At 34.2% G+C, this 13,877-nt stretch overlaps 1 protein-coding gene across 1 annotated transcript; it reads right to left on the reverse strand.

The window, feature by feature from the left end:
* Positions 1-1,677: 1,677 nt before the first annotated feature.
* LOC577123 (protein AF-9) lies at positions 1,678-13,438 on the reverse strand. Its single transcript, XM_777372.5, has 5 exons — positions 13,315-13,438; positions 11,430-11,607; positions 10,814-11,040; positions 10,153-10,389; positions 1,678-9,599 (listed from the first exon to the last, which is right to left on the reverse strand). The coding sequence occupies exons 1-5, from the start codon at positions 13,324-13,326 to the stop codon at positions 8,262-8,264; spliced, it is 1,992 nt and encodes a 663-aa protein (XP_782465.1). The 5' UTR covers positions 13,327-13,438; the 3' UTR covers positions 1,678-8,261.
* Between the last annotated feature and the right edge of the window lie 439 nt (positions 13,439-13,877).

The raw sequence follows: 13,877 nt of genomic DNA on the forward strand, positions 1-13,877 counted from the left end.
GACTAGGGGTCATGAACAATAATTCATAACGTAGAAATCAGACACAATGGGAAAATAAGCAGAAAATTCTTGAAAATTCAGACATGATAATTATACAATGGAATTGAACAACATTTTTTACAGTAATCCTCAAAGTATGATTTCAATTACAAACTTTAATACTTCTGTTGGGAAACTTCTTTATGCTTTATGGTGAATTTAGCATCTTTCCAGTTACATGGTGTTCTCAAATATGGGACAATAACATTTACAATTCTATAAGAAATGCTGACAATGGTAGGTAACACATATATTTTTGAATGATACAATGAAATTGCATTAAAGGAAATTGTTAAATTCACTCTTGAAGTTAGAACAAGTAAAATAGATAGTTCAAGATATTGAAGTTAATTAATTATGTTGTATCAGATATAATGTTTGTAGCATTGCAATAGGCATCTACATGATTTTTAATCAAAATTCTTTTAATCATATATCATTTTGAATCTTGTCACCTCAAGTTATCAAACAATTTGTTTTCTGGATGCATTTGAAATGAAACCATAATGACACAAAAGGGGGGGGGGGAGGGGGAGGGGGTGATACCTTGAACAGACATGTAGGATACTTGTTCGTGTTTATATGATTGCTATAGCCTATCTGAGCATAAATGCCTTAAAACATGAACCATGTTTGCCATTTGGCATTTAAACACTGGTTGCAGAACAGGCAAAAATGAATACTCATCTTACAAAGGAATATCTCCTCAATTCAGTCATTTAAAGATTTTCTCACTTGGCAGTAGTTTGTGTAATCACATGTCATGATATATCAGGCTACAGCCCACAAGACAAACAGCTAATAGACTGATGGTGGTGAGACAGAAACTTTCAGTCTCACAGGCCTCCTAACAAGTCCCTAACAACAAAGAAGATGAAAGACTTCCTGCATGGCTGATTGTCAACGAAACAGAGTTTGTTGTTTGTTGCTACGGCAGGCAGCCAGTGAAAACAAATTTGTTTAATGAATTATGGAAATGCAATCATTACTTTAGATGAACAGAACTTTGTTATTCCTCGCTCATTTTTCCTGACTAAGGTGTCATATGAAAGGGCAGAAAATGAAATTTCTAGAAATGTGATTTTCTCTTTGTAATTCAGATACCGTTCACCAAATGACTTTTTGGTACCCTTTCTTCAAATTGTTTTTAATCACTTGTGCGTGAAATATGCATCATATGAATAGCATCAAATGAAAGAGGATCTAAGCTTTACAAATACCGGTATGTGTCATTTATTAACTAAAATTTTGATTAAGTTATAATACAACATCGTTAATTCTCGGTTTGGTTTTTTCTGGGACGCACTGTTTATCCGTTTTACTTCCTTTAGTAATACATCACTCTTCAATGTTTTAAAGGTCCTACCTTTGTTAATACACTGTATTATAGGTGGGTAATACATATATACAGATTAATATAAAGATGAAGCATGGTTAACATACAACAGTCTTGGCATAGCTATGTCAATATGTACACTATAAACACATTTTTTTTAAATGCATGGCTGATTTTAACAACATTAATGCTTAATCATTATCCCAATATTCGCATTTCTACACGCCCTTAATTTCCATCCTGTTCTGTGTTGAAAATTAGGAAAGTTTGACCACAAATTTTAAACACAGGAAATCTTTAAATTAGGATATTCAAACTCACAGTTTATATTTTCTAATTCATATACAATGTAAAATCAACAACAAGATTCTTTAATCAAGATATTTAATCTCCATTTTTTGCCCAACATCAGGAAGAAAATATAAATTAATGACAAGTGTAAGTGGAAAAATAAGAGCACATTCAGGACATCAAGATGGACAATAATATTATCAATCACGAAATTAATCAGGTATTCAAATACATTCAATTTGAATAATAATAGATAAATTAACCAAATTGAACAATTTTTTTAATTATTTAAAAAAAATATATATGTTCATTTCATCAAAAAGCCATCATTATTTCATGTTCATACACTTAATAAATGATTGTAATTACAACCTTTAAAAAAAGAAGATAGGTTTCATTATTTTTATCATAAAATGATGTTGATAATAAATATAAACATTTTCTTTTTTAAAGTTATTGAGTTTTAGAGTGTTAATTCTCCTAAATATTGACCAGAGGTTTTAATAAAAAAACAAAACAAAACATTCTCAAAGTGGCTTATACCTTCAGGCAAAAAAGTGGTTTTGCAATAAATTAAAAAATGTAAGAACTCAAATTCTGCATTTTTGTGGAAATGTTTATAATCATTATCTTATGGTACAACCATTTTTAACTTTAGAAATTAATTAATGCTACCTAATTGATGTACACCTTGGAATCTAAATGAAAAAATATGATTATATTTCAAATGACAGAAGAGCACCTCTTTCGCAGCTCACACAAAATTAAAATGATTATGAAAAGTTGACACAAGGGTTAATTGCCTTCATTTCTTGAATCTGTGAGTAATTATTATTTTGACCTTTTCTGTGTCCATAATCATACATCTTTCAAAACTTACATGCAACTACGGGCATAAATTCAAACGCTTGACAACTTGGTGTAACTATGTCGACTATATTTCTAAATAACATATGCAATAATGATCTGTACTGAAATTATGAATATCAAGCAGTATATTTTACAGCATTTTTTAAGTAGCACCTTTCATTTAACTCTCTTGAATGTGTTTTGCTTCACAAAGCAAAAAGGAACATTGATTTGTTGACAACTTATGAATATTGAAGATGTAACATCAACTCCCTTTTACCATTTCCACGGAATGAAATACATACTGTCTGCTGAGAGCAAAAGGGGCATTATATAAGGTAACAACATCCTTTTTGCTCTTAATAGCAGATATGGTAAACCTGCCTCTAGTAGAGTATTGAATGGTCAACTAAATCACCTTGATTCACGAGTAAATGTGACAAATATTTGATAATACATTTGTGCAAACTGATTTGTGCAAACTTAACTAGTATTTCAGATGTAAGATTATTTTTTCTTCTTTAAGTTTTGCTATGCAGGTGTAATCTCATTATAACAAAGTTCTCAAAAAGTATGATGTTTTTAGTGAAACCATGTTATATCAAGGCTACAAAACAACAGAATGAAGAAATAAGATCAGAATGTTATGATATTATAGCAAATTTGTTATTTTAGTGTTATTTATAATGATGTTCCACTGTATAGGGTATTACACAATACAAATACAAAGATGAGGGGCCTGTTTCATAAAACTTGTTATCAATAACAAGTTACAATAGTTGTTATAAGCTACTGAAATCCTCGCATTTGATTGGCTGTGAGCAGATTCATCATAGATCTATGGCAGCTGTTCTTGATAACAAGTTTTGTGAAACAGGGTCCAGCACTGACATCTGTTAAGTTCCATAGCATCTTTAAAGTACAAGAAAAAGGGCAAAATTCTAAAGTTTTTCTATCCTCAACAAGTTTGGTCTTTCAACAAACAACAACAAGAAAAATGAATAATCAATAAAAAAATAACACCATTAAAGAGAGAGAGAAGAAAGGGAATGTGAGAGAGCTGATGCTGGTTCTTAATGTCATTGGACAATTAACCAATTGTGTGTTTGGAGTTTTTTTCCCCCGATTTTGTTCAACGTCAAAATATGCTTGGATACAACTCTAGATCATATAAGCAAATAATTTGTTAAAATTCATATTGCTAATTCTGATGCAATTCATAATATTTTCTATTCGGAGCCAGAAGGATGTTAACTCATATATCATTTAAACACAGAGTTAAAACCCTCCTGGCTCTTAACAGACAATATCTTAATATCATATCAGGAATTATCTTTATTTTATTCTATTTTCTTTCAAAAGTTCAAGTTCAAATTCAAATTCAATTTTATCTAAGTCCAATAAAAGCATTTACACATACAAATCAGAAATATGGAATCATGGGTACCCTAAAAAACCAAGGCGGTCTTGCCAAGATAGTCCCCTTATTATAAAGTAGAAAGTGCTTGACAGTATAAAGTTCAAGATTCTTCAAATTCAAAATCTCTTTTACACGGACGATCCCACAAAACATTGAGATTGACTTTTAAGTGTATCCTGTATTCTGGTTATAACTTTTGCTTCTATATTTTGTTTTATTATCTACATTAAGTTCTTCAATCAATACAAATGGGACAGAGAATGCTATGATCAATATTAACATTCTACTTGGCATTTCCTTTCTTACAAAATCAACCAACTTTGTTTTAAACTGTTTAGGTTAATTTTAGAGGCATGATTTAGCTTTCCATTTGAAATAATAATAAAAATCTAGTCAAAAGTTACCGGTTTATGCTTCAAATATTCTCTACTTCATCCTTATGAGTAAAAATCAGCAATCCTTTGGGATGTTATTTCTAGCACACCACAATGACATAAATCAAGAAATTTCCTTTCGACCATTAACTTCTTCTACTGCAGCATATGTGTGACACATACAATTTCTCTTTTCTATCTTGCACCGACACATTTTGTTAGTCTTTTTCTAAACTGCAAGACTGCGGAATTCTAGACTAGCTACTAATCTAGCTATGGATATGTGTTTTGAAAAAGATATGCAAAGTGGCAGTGATACAAGACAAGTATTTTTCATGTGCATACGGTCACAAAGATTCATGCATCCTGCATATATATATGTATGTATATATAAAACATGTTTGCGCTGTACATTACATTGTCATTCACAATCAAATAGAGATTATTTACAAGTTCCAATGGACGGCCCACCTCACAAGTCACGGTACAGAAATAGAGAAGTATGCTCTGACAGCTTAAGTTTACGCCCATCACACATTACATGATCTGACTGCGATATGCTTTTTGAAGAAAATGAAATATCATTAGAAATGAAATTGTCAACATGTAAGTCTTTTTCACTCAGGTTCCCAACGTCAATATGACAGATAAGGCCAAGGTTAGCTCAACTTGGGGGAAAAACTCACCAAGATTTACAGTATACAGTAGGTTTTCTTCGACTACACGACCCATGATACAAAGCAATCATTCATTTAACTAGTCATGACACTATAACAAACAATGTTTTATATATTAACAATTTTCTATCTAAGGATATCCCTTCTTTTCCAAAATCAAACTGTAGTCGGATAGTATACTATAATGTGTTGTGGGTTTAACAAAAAATGGAGAAATAATATGAATCTGTGATGGGAGGGAAAAGATTACTGGTATACACTATACAGAACTGCATGCATGAACATAAGGTTCCTTGGCAGGAAAGTGTGATTAGTTTTGGGTTTTCTTTAATGGTATTCATCCACAATCAACTATAGAAAAGAATTTAAAAATATGAAAGAAACTTGTAAACATGGATCACACATTCCAAACATTTGTCAAAAATGGCTTTCTGCTTCAAAGAAGATGATCTCAGAACAAGATCTAAAAAGGGTTGAATTGAGGGAAAGTATAAGTTTTATTTCTTCCTCTCCCTAAAAATGTATATTTTTACAAAATAAGTTTGGCAAAGAAAAGAAAATTCACATTCTTCTGTTGTTTTTGTACATGTGTGTCAAATAAAAAGGAAAATAATGGTAGGGCTTTCTGCTTTATCTAATAATCAAAGTGGAGGAATGGAAATTAAGTATATTAAAAAAAAATCAGGTATTTTGCTCATTGACAAAGAAAGAGGTTACAAGGAAAAGGATATAACAGATACAGAAGTAGATACCAGTATACAAAACAGGGAATACTTTGTACAAATATCTGCAAAAATGATATTTTACCAATGATTTACCACTGTGCAAATAGCAATAAGGTGAGCAAATCTCAATAGTGTGATTACATGTAAAAAATGTACAGACATCTTTAAAAATACAAGCATGATAAGAGTATGTTGATGTACAAATGTAATACTGAATGTGTGTCCTTATCACTCAATATTGTTTCATTTTAGTGTTTTTACAAATAAGCACACAAAGCAGCTTTTTAAATACTTAGAATGAAGTTTGCAAGCTGGGAATATCTAAATTTCATTGGCTTAGCTAGTACACAAATCTCCTTTTAAAAAATGTTTAAAAAGAAAAACAAATTAAATGTAGAAACAGGCATAAGCATGGTTGGTTCTTGAAAAGTCCTGAAAAAGACAAGGAATTTTTGGGGGGAAGCAGTGAAAACAGAGGCTGGGAGACTGCAGCAGATATTTTTTCATCGTTGGAAAAAATATATACATTTCTCCTTAACATGATTTTAGTGAAACTGAATAAGAGTTTAGATGAAATGTTACTATTTTTTAAAACCCTGCAAATGTTTTAATGTCTATTAACTAGTGTTAAATGCATAGTTAATTTAAGTCAAAAAAATGATGTTCAAACTTACGCTCATTGCAATACAAAACTGGCTTGAAGGGAGATACAAATTTTGCCAATATGCAGTCATTGAAAATCTCATATTTTATCAAAAGAGGTCGAAGTCGAAATTTAACAATCCAATTAGCAAACGAACCTGCAGATCATTTCAGAAAATTTGGGAAGACTAGCCTTTTTAATATCTTAAGCCAAAATAATAAGTTGCACATTACATTAAACATTGCATACCATTGAACCTCCAGTAACATGCATGCACCATCTTCTCATGTATCTGAACCTAAGCAGTAATTCAAAATTTCTTTAAAAATGCTACTTGTAGTAAAACAAAAAATTGAAACAATGCTGCTGGCTTTGCTAAATTTGTGAATATAAAAACAGTGCAAAAAATATAAATCATCCACCTTTCTGAGACCATCCTGATGTAAATACACTCCACTATTTGAGTCTGATTTCAGTTATTTTGTTTAAGGGCTGTTCACACCTCACCAATAATGATAAATCGTTCCCAAATCACTCCTATCTTGTTTATGCGTAAAAGGAATTAGAATGGTTGTTGTATGCCAGATATTATGAGCGATGAGCGATTAAGCTCTCGATTCTGTCTCGAAGGCTCTAAAATTGCTCTGTTAAATGGGAAAGAGCTCTGGTAAAAACCATTAGAATGTTTTAATACTACTGTGAGAATATCGCATGTATACAAGATCAAATTCTTAAGGAGCTCCTGCAAACAGAAACATATGTTTACACTGGACCTCAACGATTTATGCTACTGAGCCTCCCTCATTGATTATATTCTTGTTGGAATATCTCAACGACGATACCTGAGAGACAGTAAGTTTACTCCTTTAATGTGATGTCAATTCAGAGGAGATGGTGTGTCCCTTGTGCTTCGTGACAGAAGTCACAGACAGAACCCCAATGTTTATATTGTTAAGGTACGACAACTTGATATAAAATCATCATTATAATTTCAAATGCATAGGGTTTATCTTAACTGTGAGGTATGCCCAGCCCTTTATGCTATCAAGATCAGCCTATCGGTGCACATGATAGACAAGTTGCTTTAGTGATGACAGAAATAGGGATTCTTTCTACAATTCCTCATTCCTTTAATTCTTTAGCTTAGAATTCATCCCTCTTTTGTGAATAACTAAATTGACTATAGATCATGAGCCCTCTGCAAAGAAGGCTTGTTGAAAGTAGTAACAACCTGTTTGTTGGTAGCCAATGAAATTCACTCTAACTTTTGAATTTGTCATCACTGCAGTACCACTTTTTATTTCAATGGTTGAGTATCCCGTTTCAAATTTTGAGTGTATTTGCATCAAGCCTAAATCAAACAAACCGTATAAAAATAAATCTCTTTTCTCTGAAGTTAAATAAGCGCATGCCATTAACAGAAGCAAATAAATAAACATTAGGACTGCTAAAGCATCATTAAAACATTCTTTGAGCACTCCATGGTAAAACCAGGAAACATAAAGACATAAGCCGTACTTGGCAGTAGTACGCATGTGTCACAGCTTCTGACTACTTTATATTTACATTTTAATACAAAATGTTTCAAATTCATGTACAAATATTTACATAATACACTAGAATTTTACATTAAAAATTGCGCGTGAATGTGGCTATGTTTTTATACAGCACGAAATCTAGACAATACAAACATATACAATGCTGCAGCTTCTGTTTCCCAGCAAGGTACCACACATTGTTTGTTGAGAGTCAAAAGTGCTTTAAACCTGTACAAAATTATATGAGACTAATAAGACATCGACCTTCCAACTCTAAACAGACAATATGAACTACAGGTCAAAAGTTGAGATGGTGACCTTTCTTGACCTGATGATGATTCACCAGGTCAACACGTGATTGCATGGTAGTTACAATGTAGGAACATATTCCTGCAGCCTCCTCACAGTACTTTTGTCCAAGGAACACAAGTCAAAGTCAAATGTCGTGTCTGTGACCTTGAATGACCCTGTCTCTCCAATTAGGTCAACGACCTTCTGCAATTTGTCTCTGTCTGTGAGTTTCATCAGTCTTTTGTGCAGGTCAACTAGCTCATACAAATAATCAATGTTACTGTTTTGAGATGATTTCTGTTTACTTTCAACATTCTTGGGTTTCTTTTCAACTTTGGAACCTTTCTTGCCCGTTGTGCCCGACTTCTTGTTCGAGCCATAGCTTGACTTTGAAACAGGCTTTGGCTTCTCAATTTCTGGCGAGGGTGAGCTGTGCCGACTATTACTACTAAGGTTGCTGTCACCGGACATGGAGCGATGTCTTCCAGGAGGTGGAGCACTGTTCTGGAATGGTCTCTCCATGTCATGATCATCATCGTCGTCATTATCCTCATATTCCAAGTCCTGCATGAGCATCCCCAGGGTGCCTGTACCACCGCCCCGCCCTGGGAGGGTCAACGACGAGAAACTGATACTGGAACTTGGACTCGGAGCGTCATGCTCTGCCTCCTCTGTACTGAGCTCGGCATCAAATGGAGGCAGTTCTTTTGGTTCTTTCTTGGGTTCCTTCGTCTGCTTGGCTTTGGACTTGGTCTTTGATTTAGAGACCTCTGGTGTAAACAGGCCCTGATCAGGTGCAGGTGTACTCTTACTGGAGCTGCTTGTATTCTTCTTTACTTTACTTGTCTTTTCTTTACTTTTGTTCCCCTTTTCTGAAGCCGACGACTTCTCTTTCTCGCTTGATGGATTTTTTTCTGATTTTACCTTTGATGTTTTTGTATCATGAGATGTTTCATCTTTGTTCTTATCCTCCTTGGTTGAAGTGCTCTGCTTCCTTTTCTTGGCAGGAGTGGAGGACATCGGGGAGGCCTCTGCAGCTGACCTCTTGGCGGTTTGTTTGCTGCTTTCTTTGGCCTTTCCACTTGATTTAGAGTCTTTGTTATCCTTGCTGGATGACTTGCTCTCACTAGTGGACTTAATGTCTTTAGAACTCACTTTCTGACTGGGCTTAGATTCCTTGGGACTGGGTTTGGGTTCCTTTGGACTCGGCTTTGGCTCTCGAGGACTTGCTTTGTGCTCTTTAGAGACTGACTTGGACTCCTTTGTTGAAGACTTGGGCTCCTTAGTTGAAGTCTTGGACTCCTTTGTTGAAGTCTTGGAATCCTTTGAGGTGGTCTTGCTATCTTTTGTGCTTGTCTTTGGCTTGCTGGGTTCCTTAGGTTCCTTCGTCTTTGGGGTGCTGGCTTTCCCACTCTCCTTCATAGAGTAAAACAGGAATAAGAAAAAAACAAACTAACAAATAGCAATCATATATTATTTTTAAAACCCCAAAACATAGGGTACAAAATATGCAACTAAACCTCAATAAAGGTTCAAATCTAATATATTTTGAGGCTATTTGATACAAAATTAATTACTCTATCAGAGAAAAAGAAATTTATTGTGCCTTCAATTTGCTTAATATTTCTTTCAATTCCCAGCATTTATGAATAGACTTAATCATAATTAAACTACTTTCATATTTAGTTAAGAAATTGAATATTGACTTGTACAAAGGTTTGCAGATAATACTCTCATGCAATGCTTTTAAATAATTCATGTTCAATGATGATCATTGGAGCATTAACATCTTGTTTCAAGATCAACAAAGCTTTCTGTCAGGACAATGATTTGAAATAATATTTATCATTAATTGGAGGGTAACCAAAATGTTTATCACACAATCATATCTTATATGTATCATGGGTTTAAACTTCCAAATTCTTTTTTTTTCTTCTTAAAATGTTGAAATGAGAAAGGTTTGACAAACCTTGCTTGGTATCGTTGATGCTGATGAAGGGGTTGATGAGGAGGAGGAGGACATACTCTTGGGTTTCTTAGAGCCTTGGTGAGTTGTGGAGGCTGCAGCACCTGCCTGGGGTTTCCCCTTGGTGAAAGCTGAAGGGTCGGTAGCGGGCGTGGCTGCAGGGGCGCTTGGCTTACCCCCTGTAGCATTCAGCTTGGTGGTGGTAGCAGGAATATCTAGGTCCATTGGCATAACTCCTACCTGGTATTCAAAACATAGCATTGATGACAACATCCAATTAAGAGTAAGAAATACAGGCTTTTTTATACAGAGATTTTTCAAACTGTTCTTTTCATCGACATGATAAGCATTTGCCTTGTTTGCCAAATTTTTTTTGGGGGGTAGAGAGAATTAAGTCTAAATGCTTTAATCCTTGCACCTTTCTTGATATTATGCCTACATGTTCCCAAATTTTCCTCCAGTTGTCTACACCCACAACTCAATCTGCATGTATTTCAATGTGGCATTACTTAAATGGTCTTGAAATTTCTATATCATATTGAAATTTTCATCAAATATTTATTTCTTTAGTTAATATCCTGAACAGTCCAAGATTTTTATTAATATACTGTCATGCATATTCTGCATGTATTCATTTATCTTCATGTATCTGATATTCACTTACCCCTCCTGCCTTGAGCAGCTTGCGCCTGAAGTCCTCTGTTGGATTCCTGAAGGTCAGTTTCTCACATCGGATATGATTGACTGGGGGCTGACCGCTCACATGAAGGAAGAGGTCATAGAGAAAGCGAACTTTCTTGGGTTCCTCCTTGTTCCTAAAGTAGACATCAATGGCTATCTCAAAACCAGCATAGCCAGCTTGAGAGACTTCAAAAGGTGGGTCCTTTACAACTGGGGGTCGGAATGGGAGAATAGAAGACATAGAATGAAATAGATAACTGGTTGCTATGTCATTGATACAGTGATTGTAAAACTGGCTTTTAACTTTCATCTACTGAACAATCACATCTTCTGGCAAAACTTCTACATTTTAAAAGAATATGTCATGATTCTAATTCAGAAAATTAGTGTTTTTATTTACTTACAGTTTGATGTAAAATATATATATTTTGGGGCAAAGCAAAGAAATGTTGACAAATTACCATGTCTTGTGAAGATAGATCATGAAACAGTGTTTTTGTGTCTTCAAATTTGTAAAGTGGTTGGCACTGTTTAACAAGGGAATATAGGATTTCAATATAATGTTCATGTTTAACAACTTGCAAAGATAGAAGTTCTACCTCTCTTAGGCTTTGGAAAGCTCTCATGAAGTTGGAATACGACTCTGTCGACAAAGTGCTCTATGCAGCTTCCCTCTGGTCCTCTGACAAACATTGTCCAGTCATGGGTGAATCCCTCTCCTGTTGGTTTAGTCCTTATCGTGGCCCGATGGCCCAACTCCAGCTTCACCTGTACACACTGAAGAAAACAAGAAAGATATTCATTCTTAATGAACTGAAGTGCAATCTAAAATAACGAGTGCAGATAGAGTTTGAAGATATGTCTATTCTGAAACCATATGCATTCAATATTGAACCCACAAACTTCACTGCTTGGTAACTTTGTATCAAGTGAAAAGGGCATTGTATCAATTGCAACTATGATTATCACTAAATGGAAATGACTGTTGAAGAAGGAGAAAAAGAAGAAAAAGAAAAAAGAAGAAAAAAAAAAGAGAAGATGAAAAAAGACAAAGGTAGAAAGCACAAAAAACACAAACAAAAATAGCAAAAGTAGCATTTTTATCTCATACAAATAATCCCCAGAAAAATATCAGTTGCTCGTTGACTACAAACTAAAGTTTTCAATTATTTATGGCCTTTATAAATAATATCTAAGAATGGTACTCTAATGACATGATTCAGGTGTACAAGATCATTTATGAGCATGACAGACTCAACCCTGACCACTTCTTCCAACTAGCAGACACACCAACAAGAGGGCATAGTCTCAAGCTTTCAAAGCCGAGGTGTAGGACAAATGTAAGGAAGAACACATTTAGTCACAGAGTGATTGACGACTGGAACTCTCTGCCTGAAGTAGTAGTTCAGGCTCCCACCATAGACGCCTTCAAAACCAGGCTTGATCGTTGCAGGAAGGAACAGTGTCATATCTCTCAATACTCGAACTGATTTTTTCAATTTCTTTGCTCCTGGGACATTGTACATGGTACATTGTCCAGTCAAGATGCAACCTCTTGCCCCTCTGCCTCCCTTGCATATAATGAGAATTATTATTAAAGAGTATGAGTACAAGAAGATAGACCAAGAAGATAGACCTGGAAGCTCGACTGCTGTCTCAGCATTCTTCCAGTATTTGCGGTAAAGGTAAAGGTAAAGGTAATAACAAGAAGTGCAACAAAGCTATTACAGTAGTGTCACTGTCAACTTTGCCTATTTTGTATGTATTTTGACTTGAATTAGGCAAGAAAATACCATATTTACATGCTTTATTTGGATTATATTACAAACATTAATTAGTAGAAATATAATTGTGCTTAGAAATTTGAAATACAATACAAATTGAAAGATGCAATTTAAAAAAGTTCCATCAAATCAATGGGTGAAAATGATTAAGTGCACTTTTCATCTATTCACAAAATGAATCTTGATTCATCCTTCTATATTAATCACTCTCTATCTCACAGTCTTGATTCAATTTTAAGTTTCAATGAATCTCACCCTATTCAGCATCACATAGGACATGTCAGAGAGCTGAGAGCAGAATCAGAATCAGAACCATCTGCATTGCATCGCATCTCTGTCATGTCAAGACTCACTCAATTCACTCTCGTGGACAACAATGGCTGTATTTTATTTCTCAAATAATTCTCCACATTTGTCCAAACTAATATTCGAAAATAAGTTTATAATTCTACAAACGTACTCAGTAAGGCGTAGCTTATTTAGATTATATTTTCTATATTAAAATCAACGTTGGCTTGCCGAAGTCGATTTGATTATCGGATGAATAACATCTCATTGTTTCCTACGTGTGGGACTGCACATTATCGTTTTACAAATTTTACAACAAATCCATCATCAAATTTGTAACAATAAAAGACATCTTATGATGTTTAAAATTTATTATGACTTTTATAACTCATAGAAAATCACGATTACTCACCTGAGTGGTCATCGTGACCACTTATTATCCCCTTTTTCCTCTAATAAAATGGGAATTCCTAATGAATTTTGGAAAAACCTCAGAAATTCGCTGCGCCCATCTCTTCCAATGAAAAGTGGGACCGCGAAAAGTTGCGACAGTATTATCTGTATGTATATGTTTTGTGTGGAGCAATTTGCCGTATGAAGTAAACGCTACTCAAGGCCTACTATGGACAAAAAGGGGGAATGAAGGTATGAAAACAACAATAATGCACAAATAGCATTTCAAGGGACATATCACTGCCTGAACAACGTAAAAATTAAATAAATGGAGAAAAAATGATAAAGATGGTGATGATCAGGATGATGATGATAATAATAATGATAATAAAAATAATGAATAATAATAATAATATTAATAATAACGATAATAATATATTTCAAATTTTCATATGATTTTATTTCTCATGAATAACATAATACATTGAATAAGTATATCACAGCAAATATGCAATGAAACGACAAATATAAGTAGAAATAGCACGAGTCGAGGAACTAACTAGAAGCAGAGCTTGTAGGGCC

Source organism: Strongylocentrotus purpuratus, unplaced genomic scaffold (assembly GCF_000002235.5).
Source record: "Strongylocentrotus purpuratus isolate Spur 01 unplaced genomic scaffold, Spur_5.0 spur5_scaffold_9, whole genome shotgun sequence".
Lineage (NCBI taxonomy): Eukaryota > Metazoa > Echinodermata > Echinoidea > Camarodonta > Strongylocentrotidae > Strongylocentrotus > Strongylocentrotus purpuratus.